A 12,362-nucleotide genomic window follows, 5' to 3' on the forward strand; every position below is an offset into this window, starting at 1 on the left:
GTTCCAAAGAATGCCAATACATGTAAAATACCCAATAGTTCGTAGCCTGGACTCCAAACTTCACTTATGCCCACGATTGGATTGGTTTAATGGAGTAAGTCAATACAATACTCGGGTGATCTTCCAAGAGGAGGAAAGGAAAGTGGTCCCTATTTAGGCGATAGACATGTAAAGAAAACCCAGAAAACTTTATGTTACCAGCCTACTGGTGAGGTGCGAACCCGCGACCAGATACTAGCGTTTTAGCGGTTTTATTCACTTGGCCAATGGTAGGTACTGTTGATGCCCGTGATAACTTAATGCCCAGAATATACGAATTAATCTCAAAGCTTTCATATAATATTTTCTCTCTAAATTTCTCTTCTTATCTTTTATCAAAAATGGGCAGATATTATTTAAATTCTTCTCATGGTGCTTAAGAAATGGGCTCCACAGAACGCCCTGTGGGAATTAATCCACGGTGGACCTAGAACCTTTCTTCCAGGTTCATTATGGATTCGGCCAGTCTCATAGTGAAAAATCTCTGTTATTCTCTGATAAATTTTCTGTGTATTTACTGTACTGTACACAGAAATTATTATTTAGTTGTAAATGAGAATTTATAAATTACTTCTAGGATAAAGTAAGCTTCTATCTAAGAAAATTTCGACACGAATGACAGCAATTTCGATCTAATTATTTTATAGGAAATTATAAAATTATATGTCTTAATCAATATAAATTTCTATTTAAAAGTATATTATAATTACACATATTGGCCCGGATGCCGAAAAGTTAACGTGTCAGCTCACTGTTCTGAAAGATGAGGAATCGAAGAAACCCAAAAATTTTTCATAGGCGATCCCTCTCGGATACATCGAGCCTCATTTCTCCCCACTGTGGACCTGACCGAATCCACGATGGACTTGGAATAAAAGACCCTCTTAGTATTTTATATAAATAAATTAAATTTCAATTCAATTTTTTCTTTATAACGATCCATGAATCGATGATTCATCTTAATGTGATCCTAAGAGAAACTTTGATATGATTCAATCACATTGATTGTTTCATTGAACAGAAGAGCTAACGAGATACCAAAAAGGATCTTTATAGATTAACAAACTTGTTTTCCTCCAATTGTTTATAACGAGAAAGAAATTTTGCAATAAAAGTGATGAAATTATTAGGCGCCATTGAAAATTTAAAAGAAAAATGTCATCGTCTGGGATTTCTAAGTTCTTCGATATTAATTTAGATCAGCGATTTCTTAAGACATATCTCTAATCACAACTAGCTTCACCATGCAAAACATGACTACAAGCACGCAACTGAGTAGAGCTGACAGATCAGATAATTTACACTGCAATAATTTCACCAAGACGTTTGTTAACGTTTCAAACATTTTTTTTATTTTTTTTTTTTCGTTAATCTGATATACGACACACTGTTTTTTTTTTTCGAGTCAAGTAATAGTTAAAGTTCAATAGAAGTAGATTAATCAGATCATAAGCTGCAAACTGTCAATCAAAACGTAGTATGAAGCATTAAATCTGTTCTCATCGCCGAAGTATGTAGAAAATTCAAAGAAAAAAGTCAACTGTAAATCCGCTCCGAGCTTTAAAAGAATATTTGAAAACAGTAAAGAAGAATTGTTACAGTGTCTTTGAATGGATGTCGAAGGTGTATAAATCAATGATACTATCTCAATTGTAGGAGAATCAAGGAAATGTATTGAGCCCATCGAAGCTCTTTTTCTCTTAAGGAAGCTTATATTGAGACCATAGAAATTGCCCCATCATTTCGTGCCCTCCCGAAATAATGGGACAATTTTGATTTTGTTTGGTTCATCGTAAGATTCCTTAAGAGAAAAGGAGCTTCGATGGGCTCAACATAAGATTCCTTAAGAGGATAAGAAGGGTGAACATTACACTGACCGTCTGAATGCAGCTTTACTCCTCCTTCTGTTAGACATAAACTTTACCAGTTAAAATATGAATTATTTCCGTAGTTTTCTTCTTTAATTAATGAATCATTGATAGAGATTTGTAGTGTTTGTTACATAATGGGATATATGATCATCTGCTGTTTAATTCATTACAGACGAAGTAGATCCTCAATAGATAAAGTTATTATTTACTTGAGGTAAAGAATGAAACGAAGTCCCTACTCGGACTCGGGAGAGTGCAGATCGTATTCGAACTCGGGTTTTTCCATGGCGATAATCAAATACCAAGTAGGATAATCTGCTAGTTTGACAGTAGGACAATTAGCTAGATTTCAATAGGACAATCGAGCTTATCCTACTGTCATCTGGCATCCATTAATTGTGTGTATTATCCATGCTTAGTGTTAGGTTTCTTTACTTCTGAGTTATTGTCTTGCTTGTCCTTCTAGTGTCTTTGTATTGTATTTTATTATCAACATGATTTTAGTAATTTTAAAAGTGCCGAGTACCCCTATCGAGGTTTTCTTCCGTTCGGAAGATAGAGAGGAATTTTCTATGTAAAATTCTCAATAATCTCGATAATTCAACTTATATTGGAAAACATTTGTTTATATTCACGATATTAGTACATTGTATTAAGTTGGACTACTGATCAAAATATCCCAGCCGGTAACCCATGTTTCAAAATTGGTGGATTCCCATTAAATTTGGTGGGAAATTGAAATGATCGTGAGAAATTTAGTGGAATATACTGTATTTTTGGTGGGAAATTTCGACGGCTGATTTCTATATTTATACAGTATTGTATAAAGATTGGATACCTTTTTTTGAGCAGCCCAATATGACGAGCATAACAATCTAATATCGAGTTCGAGTGTTCAAGCTGTTCAGTGGAAAGTGTTAAAATTTAGTGGAAACTGAACTTTGAACTAATTGAAAGCCGATAATACGTGAACTTCTCTTGTCAACTCTCCTTTTCAAGTAAACTATGCATCATACTGTTCGTTTCGTACAAAAATGTTATGTCAAGTTAATGGAAAATACAGTCAGACCTCTATATAACGTCCTCATAAATAACACAACTACTGTAAAATGCAAAAACGAATATAATTCTGATTATTTGATAAACTTCAATTTATCACCAAACTCGATTAGTGTCAATTTTTTGGGCAGCCAAACTACTGACTCTGGAGGACCCTAAATCGAATCCTGGCGAGTAACAAACCTCAGGGGTTTTTATAAGTGGTCTGTTCTGGATATGGTCAGGGCCCATTCTTCACTACTCAGTCTATCCCATTGTGGGGTACTCAGACACGTAGTTGGGTTGTATTCAGACACGTAGGTAGGGAGGGAGCACGCGGAGCTAAAGCCCCATCTAAATTTTGATAGAAATTTACGGCAAAACGACAGTCGAAGCGATTAAGGTGTCAGCCATTAAATTCGAGGAATGAGCCAGCGAAAGGCTGGCTACGGACCCGGTTGATTTATGAGACGAAGCAACACATGAGCGATCTGTAAAGTGGGGTGCCTTCGGGATGACTTTCTATATGAACTGGCTCTTATTTAGGAGTTAGACAGGTTTAAAAAAAACCCTTAAAAAATCTACTTGGCTAGCGCGTTGGTCAGGTGCGAACCCACGAGCAGTTTTATCCATTCGATCACTGATAGATCCATTGTGAGCCTGGCCGAACCTACGATGTGCGTGGAAAAACTGCCCAAGGCAGAAAGAGTTTGGAAAAAAAAAATTGAAAATTTTAAAGACGAACAAACGAATGCGTTAAATCGAGGTTTAAATGCATTTAGCCTCAAACTAAACACAAAGTACAAACACTTACAAGGATACGGATAAATTGTAAATATTTTTTTCCAATTTATCTCGAGATAATCATATCAAAACATATAAGAAAAGACAAAGTACAATAGAACCTCACTTAATCGTATAAATGGCTTTGCTTTAATCCATCTGTTTTTCGATATTTTTCCCGGTATAACGCAACAACGCAACGTTATCTATTATTATGACATTCAACCGCAAACATTGGTTGATTATCTCGCATTTTATTTCATAACTTCATTATTATTTCACGAAATCTTCTTCTTGTAATAAAATTCTTGTGGCTTGTAAATCTGTTGTTAACCTTCAGGTGAAAAAAAAATGTGGGCAATTAGGGCATTGCACGTAAGGCATTTTGTATAATGTATGCCATATTTAAAACAGTCACGGTTTTCATAATGTTTGTTTCTTCAACGTATTATTATTGTTTTTTTTTTACAATTACTTTAAAAAATGTCATGGAAAATAGTCATTTTCTATTGACGATTTAACAGAACATAAAAAATGTAGTGGTCTTAATGAAAAAAATTAAAGCGTTATAAAGGATAAACAACCATGAATTGGTTTATAATTTAGTGTTGAACTAATAACAGATAGAAGAATGACAAAGAAAGTGGTTTAAAAAAAAGGCTGTGTGAAAATAAATTGGAAGAACAATAGATTTATTTGTATTGAATGTAAATTGGTGAAAATAGAAAATATGTAGAGTGTAGCATGAATTTCAATATGGTTTGTTGGGTAAACTGTGAGGAGTATAGAAAAGATTGCAGCATGATTCGTTGGGTAAACTGTGAGGAGTATAGGAAAGATTGCAACATGGTTGGTTGGGTAAACTGTGAGGAGTGTAATGCGGTATGTAACGTGGATTCCTTAACTTAGCGCCTATACATTGCCGGATTAAAATGAAAATTAGGACCTTAGGCAAAACATGAAACTCTGGCATCTTAAAAGTTAACAATTTTATTTGTTGTATTCTATTTACCAATGGATCTTCTGGAGAAGATTCAAATGTTTTATGTTCACATTGTTTACTATATACTAAAAATTTTATTTGAATATACGAATTGATTTATGGGCTCTTGTCAGATTTGCGCTTCTAGGCAATTGCCCTGTTTGTCTAGTTCGTCTTGGTCTTAATTTATGTTTGTAATGTATATCAAGGTCTTAGAATTAAATGTAATTTAAATTTTTTTGTGAAATTTAATTAATGTGGAACACTTGTTAGTATATATCGAAACACGATAAATGTCATATTAACTGTTTACATAACAATTTTCTAAGAATTTCAAGTATATTGTTAACTTACAGTATTGTAATTTTTGTGTCACATTTATTTATTTATTTATTTCATTAAATTTACAGGAAAAGTCTGGATAGACATTTGATTTCCGACCCCCTACAAAAACATATATCTTAAAAATAAATTAGAAGTGAAAGGCAGCTTACATATTTTGTTGAACGTTAGGTATATCTTATTAATAGTAGAAGTAATCTTGTGTAAAAAAGCAGGTGCAGCCATTGACCAGATGGGCAATTCATAATCAATGCAAGATTGAAAATTAGCATAAAAAATGATCCTCAATGCTTTTTTATTAAAGTTGAGCTTACAAAATCGCCATGAAATTCCATGTCCGATAAAATACACTTCCTCCCAGTACTCTGGGCGTTAGACTCCAGAATACAGGCAGAATACAGGAATTTGATTTGATGGAATATTTCATAAAACCAAATCCCTGTTTATTTAATTCAATTTTCCTATATTTAGGATTCAATGCTTGTATTGTATCACAGGGAAATCCCTGGAACATAGGGAACATTTGACATAGATATTACACAGAAAATTGAAGCGATTAATGAGTTTTTCAAGAAGTGTTAGAACGGATTGGATTGATGGAATGAGACAACGCAACACTTGAACGACCTGTCAAGATGGGTGCCTCCCGGTTAGACTTTCTACGAAAAACTGCCCCTATTTAGGTATTACACACGTAAAAAAAATTCGGCACGTGGCCGTCCCTTTGGTCAGGTGCAAACCCTCGGCCCGTTCGGTGGTTTCATCTACTAGACCACAGGTTGAACAGATGGATCATTGAAGAAAACCATAGATTTTGCGAGTGTTTTACATTCTGAAGAGAACATTTTAAAATAAATTTTGCTGAAGAAAAGCTGAATTAATTCTTAAATAGCTGGAAGAAGATTGACATTTTTCTTGTGGATTAATTGTCTAGTAGGATGCTCAGAACCTCAAATGAAAGCTAACAATACTAGAAGATATTTTATAAAATATTAAATAAAGTATTCTTCTGTTATTTATTCATTTCTATAACATATTATTATCGTAATTTACGCGTTTGTGACTTAGTAACCCGCTTATTGAGGCTGCACGCTTTGGCAATGCACCCACAAGACTAAGAAACTTAGTACTGTGTTAATTTAATAAATTACAGCTTGTAAAAAAAAAAAATTACTAAAATCCGTAGGATATGTCCTCGCTTGGTAAAGGCACTAATTTTTCTTTATCTATGAAAATAAATACAATAGGCTGGAAGAACCGGATCGTAGAAACGAATAAATTTACATGACCTCGATTCCCATCGATTTAAAAATTATCTTATTGGCAAAGTACAGTCGAAGTAATTATAATTTTTTTTTTTTAACACAATCATTTTATCATATAGATAATGACTCGAATCCGTAATAAATACAGCCAAACCTCGATGTAGCGCACCCCTAAATAGCGCCGGTACATCTTGTACAGTACGTGCATCAACCGTGTAGCTCTTACTTCTTCGGGTAATGTAAACCTTTAAACAACGGCCACTGAGGGTAAGCATTAAAAAAAAAAAAATGGCCGTTGTTTGGAGGTTTGGCTTTAGATAATTCAATTTAGATCCAACGTACTCGATATTACGCCTGTGAACTTTGCACTAAATCGAGGTGTTTGCGGGTTTGAAAATCGGGTGTTAACGAAGAAAAATGTAATAGAGTTACCGAAGAGTTCTATATTTCGTTGAAGTAGGCACGCTTTATGAGGGAGGCGTTATATCGAAGTTTATTTAATTGCTCTCTGATTACAAAACGCATACATTATTTCGTTTCAAGAGTAATTGCCGCATAAATTCTCTACAATGTATTAAAAAAACAAAAACAGGAGTTTTGGCAGGTATCAATGAAATTTGCATATTCTATTTATGTTATCAAGACGTGTCAACTATGAGATACCTCTTAGCAAATTGAACGAAGGCCATTTTAGTTTATTTACATCGATACAATTTTGTAAATTTTTCAGTAAATTGAATACAATATAGGCATAGGCATTATCGACTGTAAATTTTGCTTCTCCTCTCAATAAATAAATAAATATACACTCAGATAGAGGGATGCTTCAGTGCCTCGGGTATGGGGAGCTTCAAAATTTAATCTTTTGTATTTAAAAAAAACAAACATTCTTTTAATTAATGGTTAAAATATATATATTTTGTTGATTTTATTCACATATTTTTACGTGTTCCGGAAGTGGAGGGCCCTACATTAAAAAATATACATATATATGTGAAATCCTCCATTCCTTTTGTACGTTGATTTCCAATCAGACTGGCTAGAAATTTTGTGAGGTCCCGATGCGAAATATAATGGGCCTTTTTAAGATGCCAAGGATCTGCGTTAAACAAAAGTCGAGACAGGTGAAATGGGCCCTAACCTTGTATAATGCATAAAAATTAGTTATTTTGGTTATAAACAGAACCGGCTTCGTGAGTATTCGACTCGCGCGCTCTTCGAGGGCCTAGAGCTTGATTAATGCTCGACCCTTAGCATCGTAAAAAGGCCCTAATTATATTTTGCATCTGGCCCCACAAAATTTGCATCCAGTTGAATGTAAATCAACCTATAAACCGAATTAATTAATCTCCAGATCCGAATTTGCACGTAAGCTTAGGCCTCGCGTTACGAGTCTACAGCTTAAGGCCTCATATATTCACGTGTAGAAAAGAAGGGCCTAGTATGTAAACTAACGTAAAGCAGGCCACCAATTCCGATAATTTCCCAAAAATGATCGGTGTGTTTCAATTACAATTATACAAGATAATTTATTAAAAATTTATGAATAATTTTCTTATTAACATTCCCCACGAAAGCTTTTTGTAATATATAGGCCTATATATGTATTTTTTAATATGCAAATAGAAAAAAATACAGGATTTTTTCTATGTACACGCGCGTATCCATTACTTTACCATCCCCGAAGACCATGCAACTTAATGATGATCCTAGCCTATTTTAGAGTCAAGTCTTATAGGAAATTGTGTATTTCAGCAACTGATGAACTCAGATTAGTTGTTAGGCGGTCACGAACACAAACAAATTAATATTTCTCTTCCAACGATTAAGTAAAAGACAGAGAAAAAGGAGTAAAGTCAAACCAACGTCTTGTGAAGGTAAGAAAATAATGAGACTCCCGAATCCGGGACAATTAGAGTTTAAATGGTTTTCATTTATACATTTTTACGACTCATTCGAACGCTAATTGTCATTCCCAATGCGGACGGAGCATCTAAAATAGTCAAGGTCGTAAATCATCGGACTTTGTAAAACAAGATTTAGAGGGGGGAGTGTCTGGCACCTTTAACAACTAAACAAGTAAAACAATCCTCACGTCTAGCCTGGAGCAGTATGGCTGCCATTCGACAACGCTCTTCACTCCAGATAATTGCTGATATTCCGGATGGCTGACTTTATTCCTCCATCACGATCCGCCGCATTTTACTCGATTTGTTTAGATAAAAATTATATTTATAATTAAATTTAATACTAGACGATGAGCAAAGTACAAAAAGAAATAATAATAATAATAATAAAAAATGGTCTTTTAAAAGAATTCCTCCTGAAATTCCCTAATAACTCGCTCTTCAAGAGATTACGGTATTAAAAGAAGAGTAAAACAGGCAGACATACGAATGAAAATTTATATAGATAACTTTTATTTTATACAAAATATCCAAACAATATATATATATATATTTATGTGTATATCAATGTATATAAATTATATGGTTCTTTTATTCAACATGGAGGTACAAAAATTATCATTGGGCAACAATTAACTTGAGTCCTATTGTTTCTGGCAGTCGAGGACGGATGATCGGCAAAAAAGATCCGGTTGAATGGACAATTATTAGCAAGGAACTGATTGGTTAATGCCCCTTTCTTTATTCTCTTCACGCGCTAATTTTTGTTCCATACCTACGAAGCTTCCTTAATATATATATATTTATTTATTTAATTTATTTACAAAATTTTATAAAAATTTACCATAGAAATTCTTCATTTTGCCGATCATAAATATGTACTTTAAAAAAAAAAAATTCTATGTATTATTCCATTCAAAGTAGAATTATGTACAGAAATCTCCATCAGTATTTTTGGTTCTTCAACATGCGACAAAAATATATATATAAATTTTTTTTTTTTTTNTACAAAAATACAACGCGTATTATTCCCTAATTGTTTTTTTCTTTTATTACGTGGGCTTTTTTTTAGTCTGGCGGGTTTGATGATTTATTTATATATATATATATATATGTACAGCTCGAACCTTCAGGATGCCTACGAATCAACTGGCCGTGTGTAGATAGCCCCATGGGCAAGAAGTAGGAATGTTATACTCGGCATTAATGCCTAGAAAATTTTCAGTGATATGTAGTAGTGTTTATTTTAATTCCGAAGTATCCACTAGATGGCGTAGTCATCCCGTGTGAAACGGCCTGCAACCAACGAATAAGTTAGAGGAAATGCAAGAGATTAATGGAAGAGAGAAAATAATAAAGAAGAAATGCCCTTACTTGTTTCGTTTTCTTCTTTTTTATTTCTTTAAATCTAGTGTCGTTTCATGTGAAGTGATAGGTGGTCCGAACGTGAAAATGATCGTTGACATAACTGACATTTAAATGGTTTCTGTCCGGTGTGTTTGCGGTAGTGTCTCGTTAATTCGTCAGATCTAGCGAATTTCCACGTACATCCGTCCCAAGTGCAGGAATATGGTTTCTCTCCTGTGAATAAGGGTAAAGAAAAAGTCTTAAAAGATTACAGTTGACCCCCTCCTATAACACTGTTGATTTTTCCGTTTTATATGAATTCCATGTTGTACGAGTCACTTAGATTTTACAAATACGTGTGCCGGGCTGTAAACGGTTCACGTATTTGTAAAATTTAAGTGACTCGTACAACATGGAATTTATATAAAACGGAAAAATCAACAGTGTTATAGGAGGATCGACTTGTATAAAATTTATAAAAAAAAATCTTGAAAATAATATATTAGCAATTCTGTAAACGTAACGCGAAGATGTAAAAATTTGCATATTTTATGAATTAATAAAACATGAACTTGTAAATTTTTATATACTTAGAAATGAGGAAATAATAACAATATAAATAATTTTTATGAACGTCATTTGTTACGCATTCGTTTCTTAATCTAGATTGACCACTCCCGATTCGTATTCCTCCATTATGATGTCATAGAATAGTAATTCCGTGCATTCGCCCATCCCACCCACCCTTCAAAGACCAACCCCCGGGAGGGGTCGTATTTTTTCCCTGAAGGGTAGGAGAAATGTCCGTGAGAAACTGCCCTTACTCGAACTTAACCGGAAATCTAGATTTGAGTCGTGTGAAACAAAAATGATGCCAAGCAGAGGGCGGAGATGTCTGCTGCACGTTAGTGTCCAGAAGTGATTTGCAACACAAAACTCATCATTACGTACCATACATCTGGTTTGGTATGCGATGGTGCAGAATCGATAGTGGCCACAGATGCCGTTTTATCACTTGTATTAAGAAATTCGTTATGGTTAAAGGTTTAATATCAGCTATCGGTGGCATCTGTTATCCTAATTATCTCGTCTGGTCTGATTTTAACACCCCCGTAGACACGTAACTTACCCAGAGGTGCCTCCTAATTTTATGAAATTTTCCATCGTTCCGCTTTGCAAACTGTATTTTTCAACTTTATATATATATATATATATATAAGAGGAACTGGAGTCACTCTGGGGATGGTAAATAAACTTATAGGACGAGATTCTAATTCCCATCCCACTCCCAAAGCCACAAGACTCGAACTTCAACCCGACTTTGGCCTCCTGTCATTCCAACGCGACGACCAGGGATAATGGATGTGTCGTGATAACCTTTAAGGTTTTCTGATGACCCAGCCGGGGTAAAGGTGACGAGCGAGCATGACCCGTTGCAGGAAAACTTACTTTCCTCTGGGTTTTCCTGAATAAGAAGTGTTCCCGGTAAAAATGGAGTGTTTTATACAAAACAGATTCGTGGGTGTCTTCCGAAAAACAATTGTATAAAAGAATAGAAGAAGAAAAAAAGTGAGATGGGCGGAATTTTTAATTAATTACCGGTTTCAACGTGCGATAATCAACAAGGTGAAAGATCCTACCCGTAGATAAAGGTTGTTATACCATGTTACCAACTGACCACACCCCATTTAATGGATACATTAATTGTTATCTGTCGACAAGTGACATGCCACCGGATAAGTCGATATCAATTCTCTTAACGATTCTTGCAAAATCGAATGATCTTTCTTACCTGTGTGTGTCCTCTTGTGTGCTTTCAAATGAGAGCTTTTCGTGTATACTTTGTCGCAACCTTGAAAGTCGCATCTGTGCACCTTTCTTCTCCTCAAACTGTCCGACATAATATCTGGATGACATAGAGGGCCCCCCGGTGATCCAGACAGGGCTCTGTTTATCATCTGGGCACTAGTGACGAGCGGAGTGGGACTCAGCAAAGGCGATGCGGATAGAGATGGAGTCATGGAAGGGGGTAGGCGCCCAAGGGCACCTTTAACCAAAGGCGGTGATCCTCCTGTCGCCCTTTTATGCAGATGAGACATGGCCCTGTGAAAATTATAAAGGAAAAAAAAAATACATATTTGAAAAAAAGTCGTTCACCTATTCACCTAACAATTGCCAAAAATCAAAGCTAAAGATTTAAAAAATAGCAGTGTTTGTTTTATTCTAATGACCGGGCCGTGTCTTACAAATAGCCCTAAATGTCTATTGAGGAAGCAAACGTTACATAGAAACGTGACTCTTAAACATAGGCCTAATTCGAAACCTTTCCGGTAACGTCTGCCACAATCTTCTGCCCCTCATTGTTTCGTCAGGCTGTTGTCGTTGTAGCGGGGTTATATGTGTCAATGACCTCGAATTAAGAAGAAAAAAAAACTTTTCAATACAATCTGAACGAAATTGCTCGAATTTTATCTGTCTTTAGGCCCTACTCCTTGACCTATAAATAAATATAGATTCAATGTAGTGTTCCAAATGTGAATTTCAATTAATGCTCTCTTATTTCGCTAGGCCATTTTTTTTTTTCTCTCTCTCTTCTTTCCTGGAGAAAATTGACTCGTTCAATAAACCACAAGAATGGCTGACCTCCGCCACGGAGCACTCCAACCAATATTTACTGAGGAGGAGCTACTGTCGATGAGAGAGGCCGATGACCTTAGCACACAAACGGTACATCACCTCGAACAACCAGTTCTCGTGGACTTGTTTTTCGAGATCCCAGTAACTCGCT

At 35.1% G+C, this 12,362-nt stretch overlaps 1 protein-coding gene across 2 annotated transcripts in view; it reads right to left on the bottom strand.

The window, feature by feature from the left end:
- Positions 1–9,499: 9,499 nt before the first annotated feature.
- LOC111639512 (Krueppel-like factor 8) overlaps positions 9,500–12,362 on the bottom strand; it is a 33,584-nt gene continuing 30,721 nt past the window's right edge. For both annotated transcript variants that reach the window (XM_023385411.1, XM_023385405.1), the window contains exons 5-7: positions 11,367–11,677; positions 9,602–9,808; positions 9,500–9,523 (exon numbers count right to left, since the gene is read on the bottom strand). In XM_023385411.1, coding sequence (XP_023241179.1) covers positions 9,636–9,808; positions 11,367–11,677 — 484 coding nt within the window. In that variant the 3' untranslated portion in view covers positions 9,500–9,523; positions 9,602–9,635. The remainder of the gene's footprint in view (positions 9,524–9,601; positions 9,809–11,366; positions 11,678–12,362) is intronic.

Source organism: Centruroides sculpturatus, unplaced genomic scaffold (genome assembly GCF_000671375.1).
Source record: "Centruroides sculpturatus isolate CEXI.00-Female unplaced genomic scaffold, Cexi_2.0 scaffold212, whole genome shotgun sequence".
Lineage (NCBI taxonomy): Eukaryota > Metazoa > Arthropoda > Arachnida > Scorpiones > Buthidae > Centruroides > Centruroides sculpturatus.